Source organism: Crocuta crocuta, unplaced genomic scaffold (assembly GCF_008692635.1).
Source record: "Crocuta crocuta isolate KB4526 unplaced genomic scaffold, BGI_CrCroc_1.0 scaffold168, whole genome shotgun sequence".
Classification (NCBI taxonomy): domain Eukaryota; kingdom Metazoa; phylum Chordata; class Mammalia; order Carnivora; family Hyaenidae; genus Crocuta; species Crocuta crocuta.
Window position 1 is genome coordinate 6,190,946 of NW_027532591.1, and position 21,752 is coordinate 6,212,697.

The following is a 21,752-nucleotide window of genomic DNA, read 5'->3' on the forward strand; positions in this document are numbered from 1 at the left end:
CGCATCAGTGAAGAGTGCCTCTCTGCAGCCTGGAGTGCTCTAATGTAGGAGATTCATATAAGGGAATACTAGTCACCAGTAAGAAGGAAGGCCGATCAGGCAGGCTACGACATGGGTGAGCCTCGTAATAGTTATTCTGAGCCAAAGAAGCCAGCCCAGCCAATTCATATAACATTGTAAAAAAAAAAAAAAAAACAAAAGCACAGACTAACAGACAATCACTGGCTGCCTGAATATGAGAGTAAGGACGGGGGAGAGTGAGGGTGAAGGATTACAGAGGGACCCAAGGACACTTGAGGGTGATGGGTATGTTCACGATTTTGACTGTAATAGTTTCATGGGTACATACATATGTCAAACTTATGAATATGTATACTTAAAATATGTGTAACTTATTGTGTGTCAATTATACCTCGATAAAGCTGTTTTTGTAAGTTTTTTTAAATGTTTGTTTATTTTTGAGAGAGAAAGAGGGGGAGGGACAGAGAGAGAGAGACAGAGGATCCAAAGCGTGCTTTGTGCTGTCAACACAGAGCCCAACATGGGCGTGAACTCACGAAGCGTGAGATCATGACCTGAGCTGAAGTCAGATGCTTAACCAACTGAGCCACCCAGGTGCCCCATAATAAAGCTGCTTTTTAAAAAACTTATATATTTAAGATCTATGCATTTACTGCATGTAAATTATACCTCAATAAATTTTTTTTTTTTTGAGGAGGATTCAGAGAAATCTACCTTGACCTGTAGTTGCTGGATAGCCTTCAGAATCCCAGTGATGGCCAACAGACAGTGCCATGTTGAGCTGGTCCCAGTGTCCTCTTGTCAAAAGCCTGGCTGAGCTCTGAGTTTCTCTCCAGTTCTAGCACCTGTGGTCTGGGGAGTCTAGGGATAGACAGAGAGTCCCAGGCAAACAGTGACCACAGAGGACTAAAGCAGACCAGATTTCCAGGGCAAGCCCTGCTGCGAAGGCTGAGCCTCTTTAAATTCCATCCACCCATCCCGTGTTTGCAGGAAGCTCAGGGCCAGGGAGATGGCCAATATTGACGCTGGCTGCCTGGGTTCTCGACAGGGGCTGTGGCTGTAAATTCCCTGCTCTGCCCATGTGAGCCCAGGGAGGGGCCTGGCTGGCTGCCCTGGGCTCTGTGTCTTTCTGGACCTGGCATATGAGTGTCGTCTGGGAGTTAGCTGTGACACCTGCCTCTTTCTGAAAGGAAGTACCAATAAACAAGAAAAGAATAAATGCCATTCTGGCAGTGCCGGCCACCTGCTGTTGACAGGCCACTTTCCCCTGGACCGGGCTCGAATTTTCTTTTCCAGGGAATCCTGGCTGAGAAAGGGAGGTGGGGTGCAGCAGGCGCTGGATCTGGACCTCTCAACATTTCATCCTGGCCATATGATCTCAGGCCAGCAACTTCATCTCTCTGTGCCTCTGTAAAGTGCAAATAGCCAAGCCAGGTTCCTGGAATGTTTGTGAACATGAGGAGAAATGAGATACAAGGGACAAGACATATATAAGTTTGTGACACTGCCTGGCAGATACTCCGTGCTGACTCAATATTGCCTTTTAATAGTTGCTAAAGCCTCTGGCACAGTGCTTCGGACCCTGCCCTTTCTTCTGCCTAGAGTTTTAAGGGTTCCCAGTGGCGTTCACATTCTGGATCTCACTTTTTCTTCCCAGTGAGCCTGCAAGATAGTTTGACGATGACATCATGATTCCTGATGCACGGAAGAGAGACTTCTTTGCAGCCCCTCCTCAGAAGGAAGAATCAAATGCATCCCTCCTGCTTTCAGCGCCCGGCAGTCTCCAGAGTCAAGTTTACTCCCTGCAGCCCAGATTCGGAGGCTCTTTCTCACCCTGCAGCAGGTACCGTTTCACGTTCCCCCAGCCACCAGGTGCCCTCCCTGCACACTTCATTCCCAGGCCTCCTGAAACCCAGCGTTCAACAGCGCACTGCCACAGCTGAGCGCCCAGACCCCTGACTGCCCCTGACCAGTCGGAGGGTTGAGCTCTCACTTAGAACAGTGCGCGGTTCATAGTAAGCATTCAGCGAGTGCCAGCTGTGTACACCTGGAAGCCTGGCTTTTAGTCCTTGCCCTGCTACTGGCACGCTGAGGACTGGGACAAGTTTGTCCCAGCCTTGTTTCTCCATCCTGTGGAATGAAGCATCTTCATCTCTAGGGGCCCGTAGATGGGGTTGATGGGGGAAAGGAGGATAAAATGATGTGCAGACAGTGGTGTCGGTACCTGCGGGCACTTTCTGAAAAGAACGGCAGGCCACTGAGGAAGCCCAGGACCGGATGACCACTGGGTGCCACCTGCCTCCCCCCTGCAGGGCCCAGCCAGGGCGCCAGCAGGAAACGTGGTCCTGGCGGGCACCGGGCACTCTCCTGCTCCCGGAACCACTGGGGCCGGCTGGGGTGAGCTCACTAGGGGCGCATTACCGTGGCCTCCCAGGACCTTGTTGTCAGCAGCCAGGGCTCAGGGCATTGGAAACCATTACATCTGAGTGCTGGAATGCGCCTCTGGACTGTTCCTTGTTCTCTCTTCCCCTGCACACTCGTGTCCTGGTGGAGAAGGCAGGGCCCAGGGCCGCAGGACTGGTGCTCCTTCTCAGGCCTCTGGACTCCTCCGTTTCCCCTTCCCACTCCCTCCCCTGCCCCCACTTCCGTAGGGCCCTAAGGCCCCTGTGTTCCCACCAGTCAGTAGCCTTTGACTGCCCCCTCTGCCTTGGTCCAAGTGCTGGCATCTCTCTCTTGGACTATTCTAGTTAAAGTTCATCGAAGGTCTAGAAAACTTCCTTGCTCCTTGGTCCCGATGATGGCCACTGCCCTTAGGATGAAGCGTGACAGGCTGTGTCCTGTGGGATCACATCCCTGTTCATCTCCTCACCTCCTCTCCTACTGTCTCCTGCCCCCAGCCAATGCTTTGGCCGCCCTGGCCTGCTGGGCATTCCTTGGCTGAGCTGTGCCCTGTCACACACGCATACTTTCATTCACACTGACCCCTTAGCGGGGAATGCCCTTCTCCTCCACCTCTACCCCCGGAGATTCTCCTACCCTCCGGAGCCAGCCCAAGTGTCCTTGCTCTGGACCAGGCGTCAGAAGAGCCTCAGCTGTGCTGTAGTTGGACGGGAGCTCAGCCAAGGGTGCCAGAGCCCTGGGCCGACCGTCCCTCAGCCAGCATCTCCGAGGCACCTTGTTCCAGGAGCCGGTCCTCGGGTCCTCAGTGTTGGGGACATGATTGTATGCTCACTCCCCAATGGCCTCTCCTTGGTGGCCTGAGCCCCGCATTTCCTGCTGCCCCCACCCGTGCCTCTACATGTGAGGTGCCTCCGCCATGAGGCTGTACTCCTCATGTGCTGGGTTCCGGCTGTCTTCACTCTTGGGTGCCTGGCCCTCGCTTGGCCCACAGCAGGTGCACAGAGGCTGTTCAGTGAGTAAAAGAATGAACTGGAGCTCGGCGATCTCTCAGATGCTCATGTTCAACTCAAAACTCAAAAAAGAGTGAGTTTTATATAAAACCAATTAATTTCCAATGGGGGATAGGTCTGTCTTCTTCAACAGGAACCCTCTTGTTGGCCGGATTCTAAGTCTCTCTTTAGGAATAAGGGCGGGCCACATTCTGCCCTTCAAGCTACCTTATTTAAATACCCCATGGAGAGTCTGTTCCTGGCCAAGGTATAATCACATTGGTAGCAGGATTCAGAGGCTAGAGACCAGAGACCATGCTTGAGTTCCAGTGCCAGCACCGACTTTGCTGTATGACCTGAGCAAGTCATTCCTTCCTCCGGGCCTCAGTTTCCTCATCTGCTTAATGGGGATACCATCCTTGTCTGGCTGGCTGTTGTGAAACCAGAAAGTATTCAAAGAAAGAGCTCATTCACTCAGGCTCCAGGACCAAAATATAATGCCTACTTCTGGAAACCTGGGCTGTTTGGCTGGGCAGCTGGTCACAGGACAGAGGGTGGGGAGTGGTAGGGTGGAGAGGGGCCAGTGAGCAGCTCCTCAAGCCGCCCTTTCTCCTGACTCTCTAATCCCCAGCTTGGAGCCTCTGAGGACAGCTTCCCAGTGGCTGGATGGCCCGTACCCTGCCTCGTGTGCAATCTCTTGTGATCAATCAGTAGCGCCCACTAGGATTACTGAGTTGAGAAAATTGCTAAGGCTGCATGTGCACCCAGCAGGTCTGTCTTAGGTAGCAAAGGGGCAGAACGTGGCATACACTTCACATATATGTTCCATCCACGAGAGCTGAGCTCCTCAGCTTGGGTTTTTAAGTCCCAGACTTCTCTTTTTCCTAAGCAGTGACAAGGTCAGGATCTGCAAGCCTGCCTTAGGGCAGAAGAACATATTTCTCCTTTGTGGCCCAGAAATAGGCCCCAAATCACAGAAACAGATTCCATTCATCTCAGGAGCTGCCTGTTGTGGTAGTGAGCCCCTGGCACTCTAGGCATTCAAGGAGAGGCTGAACAGCTTGAAAGCAGGAGAGGCAATTTTTTTTTTTAAAGACAGAGAGCAAGCAGGGGAGGGGCAGAGAGAGAGGGAGAGAGAGATTCTCAAGCAGGCTCCACGCTCAGCTCAGAGCCTGGTGCAGGGCTCAAACTCACAATGCTGAGATCATGACCTGAGCGGAAATCAAGAGTCAGAGACTTAATCGACTGAGCCCCCCAGGGGCCCCCAGGAGAGGCAATTCTTGTTCACAGGCAATGGTGCATGGATCCCACTGGATGATCTTGCAGCCTCCTTCCTGTCCGCGTTTTCTTAGATGCGATGCTCGTGTGAAGGGGTATGAGTGCCGTGCCAGCCAGTCACCTAGCCTGGCCTGGGTAGCCCGGTCAGGGTCCAGGACAGGAGTATTCATCAGACCAGTCAGAGCAGTGCTGCGTGTGGTCCCGGCACAGGACCCTCGGGATGCAGCCACAGTACTTGAAGACAGTGGAGGAGCAGCGCCACCAGCCAGGGCCGCAGGGCGGGCATGCAGTCACTGTGGGCACAAGAGCCAGCAGAAGGGCCGCTGCTGTGTCCTGGAGTGCCCTGGGCCCCCGGCCACCCTTGGCTCTGAGATCTGCCACAGTTCCCCATAGCGCCACCCTGTCAAACACAGGTTGCCTGCATGTATTTCCCTGTGGGAGAGAGAATCTAGACTCCCCAAAGCATCGGCTGTGTGACCGCGAGCAAGTCTCTCACCCTGTCTGAGCCTCAGTTTCCTCATCTGCTCAGGGTCATTATTAAGGAAGATAATCGAAGTGCCCGGCCCATGGTCAGTGTTCAGATACTAAGGGGAGCATAATTGTCTCCCACAGCCTGTCCTCCCTCCCTGACTCTGACTCAGTGACACCGGCCAACTTATGGTGGATTTCTGAGGATGCCTCACAGATTTCCCTCCTTTGCCCTGTACCCTGGGCCTTCAGTGTGCTTCCCTGCACACTCAGCCGCTGCCTGTTAAAATCTGCTTGAACACTGCCTCTTCCGAGAAGTCTCCCTTGATTCTTACCTGTCACCCCAAACCCTCTCCAAGGTTTTTGGAACCCAGCCCTTCATCTTGGCATCAGCTTGATGTTAGTCGTGGGGGTAGGGCACATGTTTGACTCCTGACTATCCTTCAGCAGAACCTGGCACCACGCCTAGCCCCTAAGAGTGCTCAGAACATGTTTGTTGATTGAACAATGGGGAAGAGATTGAAAGGAAAGTCTGGGCAGTGAAAGAGCTTCAGACTTGGAGTCAGGAGACCTGGGTTTATACCCATGCTTTTTTCCGATCACTTATTCTATTAAGTCCCTTCTTGGGCCTCAGTTTACCTACATATAAATTTGAGGCCAGTGATCCCTGCCCTGCTTTCCTCACAGGGCTTTTTGAGGTAAGGAGGAGATGAAAGAAACTCGGGTTCACACCCCATTTCAGCCATGTACATACTCCTTGCGTGACCACCCTCTGGGCCCCAGTTTCCTCATATGTGCCTTTGAGGGTATGCTGCCCACCACAGAAGAATAACCCTCCAGAAGGAGTCACTTGGAGTGGTAGTGAGCACCCCACCACTGGAAGCATTCGAGCAGGGGGTGGAAAACTTCTTCGTGGTATGTGAGAAGGGGAGGCAGGGGAATCTCTGAGATTCTCTGGTCCACATCTGCGCTTTGGCCACTGCCTGGTCACCTGCCCCAGCCCAGCCTGTGCCCAGCTGTGCCCAGACCCTTACCTGGGCTCAGTTCATCTGAGCAGTCCCCACAGTTGTTGATCCCATCACACTTTTGGTCTGAGTAGATCCAGGAAGATGGGTCTCCACAGCGGGCCACGAGGAAGCCAGGGAGGCTCTGGGGCACGTCCCCTACAGTGGGACAGATGAAGCCGGGGGAAGTCCACATTCCCTAGAATGTGCCTCTAGACACCTATCTGAAGGTGGATTGTCCTGACCACCTTGGCAGTTGCCAAGCTCGGGCTCAGGAGGAGAAGGTTTTCCTGAGGCAGAAGTCAAGTCAAGGGCAGAGGAGTGTTCTTGCCTGTCTACCCACCAAGATGCCCAGAGAGTGGCACCTCCCTTCCTCACTGCCGCCTTAGCTCTGGTGAGTGCCTACCTCACACCAATGCCTGCACTATTCCTTTCTCGAGAAATGTCCTTTCTGACACCTCTCCAAAACCATTCCACTTTCAAGTCCAGGTTCATGTTCCTTCACCTCAGGAAGCCTTCTCCAACAGGAGCAGAGCAAGAGTAAATGTGCAGTCTTGCACTTGGCCACCAGATCTCAGAGGATGTGGGTTCACATACTTTGTGAGACGGAGTCAGAGCACCATTCTTGCAAATGGGTTCTGTGTTAGACAGTGGTGTGAAAGGGCTAACAAAAATGAACACAAACTCAGGCCCCATCACAAGAGGCCTTTGGGAGGGGAAAAGCCTTTGTTCCTTGGGCTAGCCAGGGCCAGCCAGAGATGCCCTGGGTGCCTCTGACCGGGAAGAGGGACGAGGGTAGCCAGGATGTGTCCTGTGTTGTGCTGGTCATTGGAGAAAACCAACACGAGGGAGTGGCTGTAGGGGTCCAGAGCGTGGCCCCAGGAAGGAGACACTCATGGGAGGCCAGAAAGCAATCTGCAAATCCATGCAGTGCCACCATCATGATGGTAGATGATGGTTCAAACTGTGGTTCAGATGAGAGAACAGAGTTGGAACCAATCAAGGATGCCGCAGGGCAACAGCTCTAGACTCAGTACAAGGGAGACATTCCCAAGGAAACCATGTGATGAAGGAGGGGAGCAGCGTCTCAGGCTGTAGTGAGTCCCCCATCCTGGAAGTATGCAAGCAGAGGCTTGGGTTTGTGATGAGGGCATTTGAGCATGAGCTGGGGTGTGGCCTAGATGACCTTTAACATCACCTCTAGTCTAGAGATAGTGACCCTTCCCCATCCGCTCCCCCATCCCACCCACTCCTCTCCCTCCTACATGGGAGGTGCCCAGTCCACATGGCTTTTCTCTCCTGAGCACATCAGGTCCCTAAGTTCTGGGACCAGGTCTTCTTATTCATTCACTCATTCCATCATTCCTTCAGGAAATCATGCCAGATATAGTCTTCTGCCAGGAACCGGGGTCCCCAGACCAAGTAGACCAGGCCTGCCCCAGAGGGGTTCATGGTCTGGTGGGGGTGGCGAATGTGCTGATGTGAGTAGGGGCTAGGACGGGGGGAAGCACAGGGGCTATGAGAGTCCAGAGGAGGGAACTTAACCTACTTTGAGAGTCAGGGAAGGCTTCCTGGTGGAGTTAACACTTGAACTCTCCCTTGAAAGATGAATACAGGTTCTCAGGGACTGGAGACGCACAGAGCGAAGGCTCTCCTAGTGTGGGCGCATATGTGTGCACGTGCCTGGCACGGGGTAAGGACAGGTGCTGCTCGCTGAGGGTACCATACAAGCAACGACCGCGGGACACGCAGGTGCCTGGGAGACTGGAGACGCCAGAGCTTCAGTATGGCTGCAGGGAGAACTGGAGTCGGGGGCAACCCCACATGGGTTCTGGAGGGCCCCACTCGGGGCAGGGCAGGACTGAGCAGGTACTCACGGCACATGGCCTCATCTTCATCCTCGCCCTGGGCACAGGCGCGGACGCCGTCACAGACCCTGCTGGCTGGGAGGCAGCTCCTCCGGTCGTGGCACAGGAAGCCTGTCCTGTTCATCAGCGTCATGCAGGTCTGGGCCCCTGAGTTGGCAGGGAGAGACCCCGGAGGCTCAAGAGTGGTGCTTACAAGGACATCACGAGTTCCTAAAGCTGAGCTTTACACTGAGCTTGCCCAAGGACCCGGGGGCAGCCAGGATGGTGCCGGGCTGGGTGGTGATAGAGATGAGGTCCAAGCCCCCACTCTACCGTTTCCCAGCTGTGTGACCTTGGGCAGATGACTTGATCTCTCTGAGCCTCAGATTCCTTGTCTGTACAGTGACACAAACCCCATAGGACTCTGGAGAGATCACGTGAAAGTTTTTGGGTGAATAACCCTACACCAGAGAACATGCGGAGTGAGTCATGGTTGCCTCCTTTACTGAGAGCTTCTGGACAGTCCCGTGGAAACTCCCAAGGACAGGGTTCCAGTCCGTGAAGTGGTTTTAAGGGTGGAGCTCCTGGTGCCGGGTCAGGTTGGCAGGAGCAATCTAGTGGGGCTTGCTGGGGACCATTTTGCCACAGTCCCTTACCTCTGGGCACACCTTCATGGGCTGCAGAATCCTTTCACATTTGTACTCTACTGTTTCCCCAAATAGCCCTGTGAGGTGTCCTCATTAGCCCCACTTTACAGATGAGAAAAGTAAGGCTCAGACAGATGCAAGGCCCAGTGCTGGGGCTGGCTCCCCAGTGTCCGGCTGGGAGTCTTCTCATCCCACTGGGGGGAACACCCATCCCGGGGCTGCTCCAGAGAATTAAAGGAGAGAGACTGGCAGACACGTAGGGGGTCACCCTGGCCCCACAGGCCATGCGTGTGTGTGTATACACATGCGTGCAGGTTGGAGATGGGACTGGGGCTGTGCACGTGTGTTCGGGCACCCATGAACCACACCTCACCTCCTGGAGCTAGCCTGGCTACTAGGAGAGGGACTGGCTCACAGAGATACCTGCATTGTCACACATACATACACACAGCGACACACGTGCACACACACAGACACGTGCACACACAGGTGCGTGCGTACACGCATATACACATAGACTCTTGCACACACGCTGATGCACACAGAGACACACGTGTGCACACATGGGCACACGAGTGCAGCTACTCACATGTTCACCTCTACCATCAGTGCCCATGATCTTGCACAGGCACGTAGAGTACTGTGGGTTTTACCCCCCACCCCCACATCGTCCCCGTATACCCCCCACCTCCAGAGACATCTCTCAGAGACATCTCTCAGAAATGACACCCCACCCCCAGCTTAAGCCCCTCCCCATGGCCTCTGGATGGTGACCCCTCCCCAGCATAGCCCTGAGGCCCCGGCACCTGCCCCGCCCACTGCTCTTGCCTTGGGTGTCCACTGGCCTCCTGCAGTCTCTTCCCCCCATGTTGCCTCTCACCCAGGGACTCTGCACATGGGGTTGCCTGTGCCCAGGACCTTTCTTCTGCCACCCCCTCCAGTAACCAATTCCCACTTTTTTTTCATAGCTCAGCTCCCTTTCACCTCTCGGGGTGCCCACCTGACTCCTAGCCTGGGTCAGAGCCCCTGTTCCAGACTCGCAGAGCACCCATTAACACTGCCTTAATGTACTTATTTGGTTAATATCCATTAATCTCCAAACCGCGAGCTCCGTGGGGCAGGGACTGTGTTGGGGTTCGGCACTGAAGTCAGGGCTGCAGGGATGTACCAGACACGTCCCTGTCCTTTGTGGAGGAGGCAGACACCCAGGTGGACGGCACCTCCCAGGACAGCGAGGCCAGGGGAAGAGAAAGTATGTGGGGCTGTGGGGGCCGAGGCACATGGCCTAGCCTAGGGGCCAGGGAGGGTTCCTGAGGAAGGTGACATCAGAGCTGGGTCCTCTCAATAACTCATATCACAGATGTGCAAATGGCAGCTCTGGCATGTGTGTGTGTGTGTGCATGTCGTGTCTGTGTGCACACAGCCTAGGAATTGTCCTAAAGCCTGTTTGTGGAGAAGTCAGCGGCATTAGGATTCCTCATCTCTCTGTGCCCGGATCCCCTCCTAGTAAGTCCAGCCCACCCTTTCTTGACCACACTGACCTGGTGTGTGTCGTGGGAGTCCGAGGATGGTGACCAGGGTGATCAGGGCTGCGAGAGTCACTAGCAGGAGCAGCAAGAAGGCCGAGAGGCAGATGCCTTGGCGCGAGCAGCAGAAGGGGCCGCGGCCTACGACGTGTGGGTTGGAAGCCAGTGACCAAGCAGCTGGGGATCCCACTCCCTGGCCCCTGCAGGTGCACCTCCCCTCATGGGGGTGTGGGGGCAGGAAGGGCTCCCTGGAGGAGGGGGCTCCTGAGCCTTCCATGATGCTCTCGGTCCTGCCTGAGGGCCCACCTCCACCAAGCACCCATCCCTCACCCCGGCCAGCAGCTGGTCAGCGGCAATCAGGATAAACATCCCAGTCACTGCTCCACCGCCCTCACCCAGATGGCTTCCCTCGAGGACTTCTCCTCAGGAGGCCAAGAGAGATGGACACCTGCGTGGTGAGAACTTGCCTGGGGAAAAACTAGAGCAGACCCTTCATAGTCATTGATTTTTCAAAAACAACCTTTATTTTATAGATGAGGAAACTGAGGCTCAGAGAAGAAAAGGTCCAGGTCACCTTGTGCAGAGCTGGGAAATGAGTCGACACCAAAGCCTATGCCCTTGGCACGATGCCAGCTGAGTGTCCATTCTGGAGCCAGCCAGGATGCAGGTTAGAATCCCAACTGGACCATACTGAGAAGTCACCTTACTTTTCTATGCCTATTTCCTCATGTGGAAAAAGGGGGTCATAATACCTACCTTAGGGTTGTTGAGAGGGTTAGGCTAAGCTAGTTAACAGATTAGAAAGGTGCTTGGCACATAGTAAGTGTTCTAAAGGCTTTAGCTATTATTATTCCTTATTGAGCACCTACTATGTGCCAAGCTGTATCCTAAGCACTGTGGAAATAACAGTGAGAGGAAAATTCTGCTCCTATAACTTACTTTGCTCCTTTAACTTTTGCTTCCTCGTGAAAATAATGAAAGAAAGTGTTATTAAGGACCTACAAGGTGCCCTGCTCTGTAAAGGACAAAAAACCAGTAGTCACAGCTCTGGTCCTTATACCCCAAAAGCGTGTTGTTATACTTAAAGAACAAGGCATGGATGGGGAAAAGGAAGAGTGTGGGTGCCCACTGCTGTCCTGTTCTCTGCGCCACAGTTAGCGCAGAAAAGGGGGCAGGACAGGTCTTAGGCATCTCTGTGCCTCCAGGGTCCAGCCAAGAGGCGGGGCACACAGTAGGCGCTTTGTGATTACTCTGATCTAGAGATCCCAGAGACACAGGAGGGCCCCCAGTTCAGGTGAGTTCACATCACTTCTCTCCAATCCACTCACATTTCCAGAAGTGCCTGCTCTGTGCTTGCCTGTCCGTCAGACCTGCACCCGGACACGGCAGCTCTAGTGCCAGGTGCTGAGTGTCAAGAAGGCGTGAGCAAGATGCCATGGCTACTGGAAGGAGGGGTGTGGGAAGCACAGGTGGGATTTCCACAGGCAGGTGAGGGGAGGGTGCAAGAAGGCATCCCTAGTAGAGAGTGTAAGAGTAAAGGCTTGGTGGAGGGCACGTGGGGAAGGGCAAGCGGCCTGGGGTGGCTGGAGCCCCGGCTGGGTGTGCACTGGGAGAGGAGATAAGAGCAGGGGATGCAGCAGGAACTGAAAACCCGCAACCCCCACAGTCCTGGTTGGCGGCAGACACAGAGTAAACCCAGGTAACCGGGGAGACAGCGTGGAGTCTGGTCAGCCAAGCAGCTGCTCCTCAAATATTTGTGCAGCACAGGCTGCGGGCGGGGGTGTCACCGGAGACGTTTGAGACACGTTGGCAGCACCAGAGCCCAAGCCCAGGTGAAGATGCCGCTCTTCAAAGCTACAACTGGGGCGCCTGGGTGGCTTAGTCGGTTAAGCGTCCGACTTTCGCTTAGGTCATGATCTCGCGGTTCGTGGGTTCGAGCCCCGCATCGGGCTCTGTGCTGACTGCCTGCTCAGAGCCTGGAGCCTATTTCGGAGTCTGTGTCTCCCTCTCTCTCTGACCCTCCCCTGCTCACGCTGTCTCTCTCTCTCCTAGAAATAAATAAAAAACATTAAAAAAAAAAAAAAGCTACAACTGCCCTGGGGCGCCAATCCTTCCGGGACACGTGGGTGGGAAAAGGAGGCCTCGCCCTTTCCACAGCCACGGCCACCGAGAGCCACTCTGGGAAATAAACAAACTGCCCCCCTGTTGAGCGACAGGGACACAGGGGCTTTGCTGCCAGAAGAACCCCAGTTCGAATTTGAACTCCACCTCCCAGCTGTGTGGGATCCCGATTTGGCCAAGCTCCCCAAATTCCCTTTGCCCAACTGCCCCATCTTGCTATTGCCCCAAACAGGACCCCTTCTCGGACTGGTCTCGGGATTAAAAGAGCCCGTACATAGCCAGGCACACACTAGGGGGTTGATTCTTTATAGCTGTTATTATTATCATCTATCTCTCTGGTTCTGTTTCCTTACTAACAAATGTGAGCCAAGACAGGGCTCAATAGATGTGTGTTCCTTCCTCCCTTTACTGCCTAAAGGCAAAGCCACCTATACTGGGTACACTGGGAGTCAGTGTCACATGGGAGGGGCTAGGTGTGTGACCCTGCCCACTTTATCTCTCAGAGGTAAAGAGCATGGCCAAGTCACCCACTCCGTCAGGGCTCTGGCTGCAGAGTTCTTCCCTCTATAGGTTACAGTGGGCGCTGTATGTGGCGCAGGGTCTGTGATAGGCAGCACACAGTAGGCCCTCAACAAATGCATGGAGAGAAAGAACAAACCTCTTAAGCAGGTGACCGTCAGCAGGGCTGGCCAGGCAGCTGGGAGGGGACAACATCAGCATGGGGGCAGAGGTCTGAGGGACAGTGGGAGCCCTGGGGAGCCCTCTTCATTCATCTGGAGCCTCAGCCCAGCCTCAAGGGAGCCCCGCCTGGGGGCCCTCAGTCCTTTACCTTCCCCTCCAGGGAGGGCTTTGGTTCCAGCAGCAGCATTGCCATTGCCATCGCCATCGCCCTGCCCAAGAGAAGACGGGTTTTCAGAAGGGTCTCGGAGAGTCTTCCATGGAACCTCAGGACCCCCACCGTCAGCGTGCTGAGTGCCTCAGACCTGCTTCACGATCCACACCCACGCTAGACTGCGTTCCTTGCCTGCAGTGCCTTTCTCTCCACTGTGCACTTGGCAAACGTTCTGCCTTCAAACTGGCTTAGGCTCCTCCCTGGATGAAGGCTTTCCTTGATGCCCCCTCCCATAATGTTGACGGCCCCCCCCCCCGGCCCCCGTCCCCCGTGGCCCCTCTGTCCCCCTTCTAGCACTCACCACCCAAACTGCGCAGCTGCTTCACCTGGTGAGGCCCCTGCAATCTGGGAGGGAGCCTCCAGAGAGCACGGGGGACCTGGGCCACCTCAGCACCTCACCACTTGACTGCCCACTCCTTGACTCAGGGTGGACTCCCCCAGGCCAGGAACCATTTTAAAGCAGCTCTTGGGGCACCTGGGTGACTCAGCTCAGTTGGTTGAACAGCTGACTCTTGATTTCCACTCAGGTCATGATCCCAGGATTGTAGGATCAAGCCCCATGTTGGGCTCTGCGCTGAGCATGGAGCCTGCTTGAGATTCCGCCTCTCTCCCCTGCTCATACTCTCTCTTTCTCTCTGAAATAAAATTTGAAAAAAATAAATAAATAAAGCAGCCCTTACCTGGGGGAAGATTTTGTTCATTTCTCCAGCCTCTAGCTCACAGCTCCAGCTCCTGGCGCTGGAGGCCCCTTGCAGAGAACTTGCAGGATTCTGCCCTGTCACCAGGGGCAGCCTGGAGGAGGGAGGGTGTGAGGGCTCACCTGGCCACACCCTCCCTGTGGGCAGTCCCCTGCCAGGCTCCTGCCTGGCCTGTCCCAACCCTGCAATCTGATGGGACACTCTCAGGTTGGAATCCTCCTGCCCATGTTACGGGGGCTCGGACCTGCTTTTTCCTCATCAGCGATGAGGCAGGGTGGGGGTGGGGGGGTTCCTCAGGCCACTCGGCTGCATAAAGATGCAGGCAGAAATACCCAGAATTAGTTTTCTAGGGCTAGAAAACAGGAGTCATTTTCTTATTGTTCTTCTATTCAATTTAATAGGTTATCTATGTGGAAAGAATATGCATTTCCAACTAAAATTATAAAGCAAATATAATTTTAATTTATTAAAAAAAATTTTAATGTTTATTCTTGAGAGAGAGAGCACGAGTGAGGGAGGGGCAGAGAGAGAGGGAGACACAGAACCCGAAGCAGGCTCCAGGTTCCAAGCTGTCAGCATAGAGCCCAACATGGGCCTTGAACTCACAAACTGCAAGATCATGACCTGAGCCAAATTCTGACGCTTAACCCACTAAACCACCCAGGCACCCAGACAATATAATTTTAAATTATTTTATTTAAAAAAGTGCTCATGTACCTTTCCTTCCCTTTTTTTTAACTTTTCATGTTTATTTTTGAGAGAAAGCGAGCACAAGCCCAGGAGGGGCAGAGAGAGGGGGACGGAGTATCCAAGTGGGCCAGCACTGACAGCAGTCAGCCCGATGGGGGGCTCAAACTCAAGAATCTTGGGGTCATAATCTGAGCCGAAATCAAGAGTTGGACGATTAACCAACTGAGCCACCCAGGTGCCTTGTTCTTTTCTTGTAAATGTTTACTTGAGAGAGGGAGGGAGGGAGGGGCAGAGAGAAAGAGAGAATCTCAAGCAGGCTGTGCACTGTCAGCTTGACATGGGGCTCAATCTCATGAACCATGAGCTCATGACCTGAACTGAAATCAAGAGTTGGTGCTTAACCTGCTGAGCCACCCAGGCGCCCCACCACATACGGTTTCGTCTTTCTGGAGATGGGGCCTGTGAGGGGGGAGGGGTGGGCAGGTCACTCACTTGAATAACCCCTGCCATCCCACCCCATGGGTGGCAGCCTCATCCCACTGTTGGGGAGACCAAGGCTCTGGGAGCTCAAGGGACTGGTTGGAGGACCAAGGGAAGAGAGGCGTCCACCTCAGAATGGAGCGTGGGGCCCCCAGGGAAGGTCCCTCTGTGGACTGCGTCTGATACCCAGGGGCTGTCTAGCCTGTGACTGACCTTCTCGGTTGCACTGGGATGTAAACTACTGGATGCGGTGGGCAGCCTTCCGGAGGCAGCAGCCCTGGGCAGGTTCTCTTGAGGGCTCTGCCACCAGCGCCGCTGTGTGCAAGTTGCTCCCCTTTGCTGAGCCTCAATTCCCTCGTCCGGAAGATGAAAGGCTTAGACTAGATGAAGGGGGCATCTTAGTTTGGGGACTCCTATAATCAGACCATAAGACCAGACTGAAAGGCAAACAGGCTTCATTGGGAGTGATGCCTGAAAACGGGGTTCACAAGGATTCTGAGGCCAGGACTCAGGGTTTTATGACTGACCAGAGACATCTACCATGGGTTCCCTTGGGCAACCCTGCTGACCTCCCTGAGGCTGCTGGAGCCACACCTGGGTAAACGTCTAGCAAGAATAGAAACTTTGGAGCTGATAGTCCAAATGGTCACACACTAGCTGTGTGACCTCTGGTAGGCCGGTTACCTAACCTCTCTGAGCTTCAGCGTTCTCATCTACGTCTCTAAGCGTCCTGTCCATTTATTCCTGAAGAAACGTGGGGCCCCAGAAAAGGGACCTCGCTGTCCTCCCCACTCAACACCCAATACCTCTCCCTATTTCCTCTAACCTCTCCTTTCTTCCCCTCTTTCCTCCCCTGGAAAAAAAGAGTCTCCAAAACATATCACAGAAAAGTAGGAAGAATCATGTAACAACCAGGTGCCTACCCCTGGAGTTAACGAATAGTAACATTGAGTCGTTTTTGCTTCAGACATTTTTTTCTATTAAGTTTGGCAAAATCAAAGGCATCTTTTCTCCCCAGTTGTGTTTATTCCCTTCTTCCCTACCCGGAGTCCATCAGTTTCCAGATTATGTCGTGTATGTTTCCAGGGGCTGATTTTTTACAATGCTGCTGCTTTAGACACACACACACACACACACACACACACACACACACAATCATATGGTAAAGGCACCTCAGTTTCACCAGAATTTGCCCAACTGCTCTTCCAGATGCCCATTTGCATGCCCATTAGCAGTTTGTGAGAGTTTCTGCCTTCTGTCTCCCCAGCCTTGAAATGGTCAGACTTTCTGACACCTGGGTCTGTCTGGTAGGTTCAAAGTGGTGTCTCTGGGTGGTTTAATTTGTACATCTCTAGCGATTACTACTGCTACCACCAATCACTGACAATAGTGAGCATTCACTTTTGCCACACGCCGTACTACATGCTTTATGTATGTTGATTATTTAGTCCTCCCCACCGCAGCATGTGGGGACTATTATGTCCTTTTTACAGATGAGGACACTGAGGCACAGCGACATTAAGTTACTTGCCCAAGGTTCGCAGCTGAAAAGAGGCGGGACCAAGATACAGAACTGGCTGGCTGAAAAGTTCACACTCTACCTGTACCCACACCCTCACTTCTCAACACAGCATCTGCATCGCCTGAGAGCTGGATAGAACTGGGGTCTCACCCCAGCCCCTCCAAACCAGACCCTGCATCTTACAGGAACCTCGGAAGATTCAAAAGCACATTGAATTTGGAAAGCCTTCCCCGACCCTGTGCTGTGCTGCTCTTCTTTGTACATTGGTCGTATGGTTTCCTCCCTGGCGTATTGCATTTTCCTATCTGTCGTTCATTTTTCTATGGGTGGTTTGTCGTTTTCTTATTGATTTGTGGATTTCTTATAATTTCTTTTTTTTTTTNCGCTTAACCGACTAAGCCACCCAGGCGCCCCGATTTGTGGATTTCTTTATGCTGGATTTGAGTAACCTGTTACATGGGCTATATGTCTCTCTCCAGACTATAGCTTGTCACTTGCTTAGAGTGACTTCTGCTGGCTCCCTCTGCCTTTCTTGTTTAAGATTTTTTAAAAGTTTATTTACTTTGAGAGAGTGTGCGTGCAAGCAGGGGAGGAGCAGAGAGAGAGAGAGAGAACCCCAAGGTTCCACACTGCCAGCACAGAGTCCGAGAGGGGGCTCAAACCCATGAACTGTGAGATCATGACCTGAGCTGAAATCAAGTGTTGGATGCTCAACCACTCAACTGACTGAGCCACCCAGGCGGCCCATCCTTCTGCCTTTCTAAATCCACCTTTTGCGCCCAGAACCAGGTGAAAACCTCACTTCATGGAGCCTTCTCTCCCCCTCCTCCTGGATTTACCTTTCCCAGTATACCTTACCTGGGAGGGGTGGGGGGTGGGGGAGGCTCTGTCTTAGCCTGACTGTGGCTAGGGGAAACCCTCTGGACATGAGATCAGTAAACCTCAGCTTGTCTGACAGACCTGGGGTTTAATCCCAACTCTGTAAAACTAATACTATCTCATTTAAGGCGGCAAGTCCCAACCTCTTGAAATCTTTCCTCATCTGAAGGATGGAGATAAGAACACTTACCTCAAAGGACTATGGTTAATATGAAGTAAGGGCCCGTATGTGAGAAGAGTTCTGCTCCCTCTGAGGGTGCAGTAATGTTTCTGGAGGCCTTGTTGTGTTTAGTTTACGGTTACAGAGAGATCTGCTAGGACTGCTTCTTAGTCCAGGGTCCAACTCTGAGTTGCCGAATGCTAATGGGTCCCACCATTACGTGGACCCAGGGACCTGAGATCTTCCAGATCCACCTAGAGCATTTATCATTCCTCCCCTATAACCTGGGGGGCACTGGCTGGCCGGCTCTCCGCTCGGAGACTGTGTACTTGAGGCTAGAGTGGAAATGGCCCCAGGCTGCTTTCCAAGAGGAATGTTGTAAGCACCCATTTAAGGGGATAGTGAGACCGCTCTGAAGGGCTTTGGCAGACATCACGGACAAACGCCATCGTGATAGACCTCGGCAGACACTTTTCCAACATAGCATTATAATAGAGTTTAATGAAGATAGTCCTCATTTTATTGAAGTTTACATACTTAAGCATTATGAATCAACAGATGTGGGGCGCCAGGAATGACTGCATGATGGTCCATCTTGAGGTAACATTATCGAGCTTTTGTGGAAACCTCTCATTTCTAATCAGTCGCTGTTTTCTTTCTGCCTAAGCCTTCAATTATTGTTGTTCCAATGTTGCAGAACAATTCAAGTATAAAAAGCACACAGGAAACAGTAAAAAAAAAAAAAAAAAAAAAAGCCAAAAAACTNAAAAATAAAAAAAAACAACAAAAAAGAAAAAAAAAAAAAAAAAAAAAAAGCCCAAATAATTTAGAATTGAATAAGCGAACAAAAATATTTTGCTCCTAAAATGACAAAGTAAAACGGTAGGTGAGCTAATTGGAATTTCAATAAAATCTTTAAAAAATGACAAAAGTTAGACATCCTTTAAACCAGGGATTCAGTGAACTTGAATGGGAAAAAAATGAAATCTTTATTTTCACTAACTTCTAACTGAAATCTCTCATTTCCTTCAGTTATGAAATACAGGCAACAGTCGACAGTATATGAGAAGTACCTGTGACTTTGTCACCAATGGAAATCACAGACATTTAGAGATCATATTACAGTTGCTGCAGATATTTCAAAATAATTCACAATTGAAATTACAGAAGTTTTAGAATCACCACTAGACCTTAATTTATGTGTTAATAAAGAAGTACCTATATACACAACCACAACATTTAAAAACTCTGTTAATAACTATATTTTAACATCATTAGTTTCCTTTGCAGTCCTTCATATTTAGTTTTAAGCATTTGAAAACATTGTTCTAAGGAGTCCATATTTCACAGATCGCCAAAAAGGTCCATGGCCTACCAGGATTAAGAACACCTGCTCTGAACAAGTAGGTCATGAACACCTCAGGAAGAGAACGCTTAATCGCGAAATATATGGAGCTGACTTCAACAATCACAAACTTCAGGAAAGGTATATAAACTGTGCCTCCTAACAGAATGGCTGCAAGGAGTCAGAAAATGCATTCATTGTACAATCTAGCTTCTCACAGAAGTCTGCATTTCCCACTATTTCAATCTTCTCTACTACTGTACATACCTCCACCCCCGCTCTAGAACAAATAGTCAAGAAAGATTTTAAAAGGTAGCTCTAATGTTGATGATACTCAAATGTAAACACGACGATCTTAGCAACTGGAAAGCTTGTGGGAGGGGTTCAGGAGCGCACTGGGTTGGAAAAGACTGGGTTGGCAAATTGGAATTTGAGGATGGCAGTAAGTTGACCTAGCATTGTAGTTTAAAAATTTAGCCCAACGTAAGTCTGGCAAGAAGCTTGAGCTTCATGGAACAGCCTTCTCAGTTGGCTTGGTAACAATTTAGATTGTGACCAGGACCCAGGGACCAGTCCTAGGGGTTACCATCCCAAGAGTAGTGTGGAGGGGCAGAGACTTATAGATAAGGACTCAAAAATATATGTGAAGTAAAATGAAATGGGATTATTAGGCATAAAAAACAGAACTCTGGGAAGGGAATGGAATTCCCCATTTTGGTGTGGCCGAGTAAGTATGTAATTTAACAGACCTTGGAGGTTTACTACAGAACTGATATTGGTGGCTTCTGAACTTGCCCTTCTGGTCTATCCTCAACATTGTCATCAAGTTAATCTGTTCTAAAACACCGTAACTCTCTTGCTTAAAACCTTCCTGTGGCTTCCTACCATGCCCAGGATCACGTCCAGGTTGAATAAGTTCCTTTATTATCTTGCCTGCCCAGCCCCGTCTATTGCCATGCTTTCGCATGCTCTGGCTCAACCTGCCGACCAATGTGCAGCCCTCACGTGTCCAGGTCTCTGTGCTCACTGCTCCCGCTGCCTGGCATCCTTCTTTGTCCGGCTTTCCTTTCTCCCCCAGGTTTAAGATGGGATGCCACTTCCTCCCACAAGTTAGGGTTAGGGGTCCCCCCGTAGTACTCTATGCTTTTCTGCTCATAGCCCTTATCACATTAAAGTCGTCTCCTTCCCCAGTCTTTGAGCCACCAGTCGTTTGTTGCTCAAGTCCTATCACCTGGCATAGGGCCCGACACTCAGGCTCTCCGGCGGTTGTTGGGTGGTAAAGCTGTGCATCTGGAACAGGGTCCCTGTGCAAAATCACTGCTGTGGGGTGGTAGGGTAGGGACTCGGATGAGACTGTTTTACAGATTGCTCCAAAAGTGGGGGGGGGGGGCTGGTTAGTTTTATCAGAAAAGGTCTAGAAGAAACCTCTAGATCAATGATTCCCAATATGTGCCCTAAGATACTCAAGAGCTCATAAGAATCCTAACAGAGCTATTTTATTATTGCACAAATCATAATGGAAACGGCACATGTGTCTGAATTAAAGCCAGACCGGTAACAAAGGATAAAGCTGTTTGCTTTTGGTTGGAATATCAGCTCAGAGTAAAATAGGTTTCACATGATGATCAAAAGCTCAGGTTGGCTGGTAATGTATCATAGGAATTTCTGAGACAGGGCGGATAGGCCAGATAATCTGGTCATTTCAGACTTTCTGGAAAAAAAAAATCCTAAACAAAAGATGTCCATAAAGTTTTATGAAAAGATTGGGATTCTTGGGGCCTACATCACTCACTATAGTGATCACTACTGTCTCTGTAACTGCCTGAATTAGTATGTCTCTTAGACCAGGGACCTGATCCAAGGATCTTTGGGGTCTGGAAGGTTTGAGTCATAGACTCAAGGGTCTGGATCATTTGCCCAGGGCCAAGACAAGATTCTCAAGAAGATGCTGTGTGGTAGGAAAGAAGGTGCTGCCTGTCTCATGGCAACAAGTGAAGATGGGCCATTCAACAAGGGCTAAACTTTATTGATTTATTTTTTAAAGTTTATTTGAGACAGAGGGGGGCAGAGAGAGAGGGAGAGAGAATCCCACGCAGGCTCTACCCTGATAGCATGGAGCCCGACGTGGGGCTCAAACCCGTGAACCTATGAGAGATCATGACCTGAGCCGAAATCAAGAGTCGGAGGCTTAATCAACCGAGCCACTCCAGTGCCCCCACAAGGGCTAACTTTAAAAGAAGGAACTGGTTTTGTTGCTTCTTTTGGAATTTCAAGTCAAACCTTTTTATGCTGTGTATATTTTGAGAACATCTTTCTGCTTTCATACTAAAATAAAAGGGCAGAACACAAATATTTGCAAGTCAGCTCATTAACAGGAATGACTGGGTATCTCCACATATATGGAAATGGCTCATAAACAAGAGGGGAAAGTTTATCTAAACTTGGATCGATGCTTTCAAGAGGAGGGTGTCTCAGGGGTACCCTGTTCGAGAAGCAAAAAGAAACAAGACCGAGAGAGGCTGGAAGAACATAGGACAATTATCCAGTTGCTCCTTCTTATCCACACATCCCTTTGTAGGGCTTTATAAGGGAGGCCCTCCCTACCAGGGGGCTCTCGGGCGACTGCAAAGTCGCAGCATTTGGTGTAGCTCCCTCTCAGCGGGCCTCACTGGAGGCGTCACAATTAGACCTGTGCCTGACGAAGAAGCAGTAAGTATGTGCCATGGGTGGGAAAATAAGACCAGCGTGTGTGTTTAAAGGGAACTCCAGTCTATTCCTCATGGTT

General features: G+C 51.5%; 1 protein-coding gene across 3 annotated transcripts; it reads right to left on the bottom strand.

Moving 5' to 3' along the window:
• Window positions 1–4,832: 4,832 nt before the first annotated feature.
• Window positions 4,833–13,915, bottom strand: LDLRAD1 (low density lipoprotein receptor class A domain containing 1). 3 transcript variants are annotated; one of them, XM_077779813.1, is made up of 6 exons: window positions 13,874–13,915; window positions 13,131–13,191; window positions 10,196–10,321; window positions 8,038–8,175; window positions 6,191–6,319; window positions 4,833–4,981 (listed from the first exon to the last, which is right to left on the bottom strand). In XM_077779813.1, the coding sequence occupies exons 1-6, from the start codon at window positions 13,892–13,894 to the stop codon at window positions 4,833–4,835; spliced, it is 624 nt and encodes a 207-aa protein (XP_077635939.1). In that variant the 5' UTR covers window positions 13,895–13,915. The 3 variants fall into 3 exon arrangements, with proteins under 3 accessions (XP_077635939.1, XP_077635937.1, XP_077635938.1); XM_077779811.1 differs by lacking the exon at window positions 10,196–10,321 and having other exon boundaries at window positions 13,874–13,894; XM_077779812.1 differs by lacking the exons at window positions 8,038–8,175; window positions 10,196–10,321 and having other exon boundaries at window positions 13,874–13,894.
• Window positions 13,916–21,752: the final 7,837 nt, after the last annotated feature.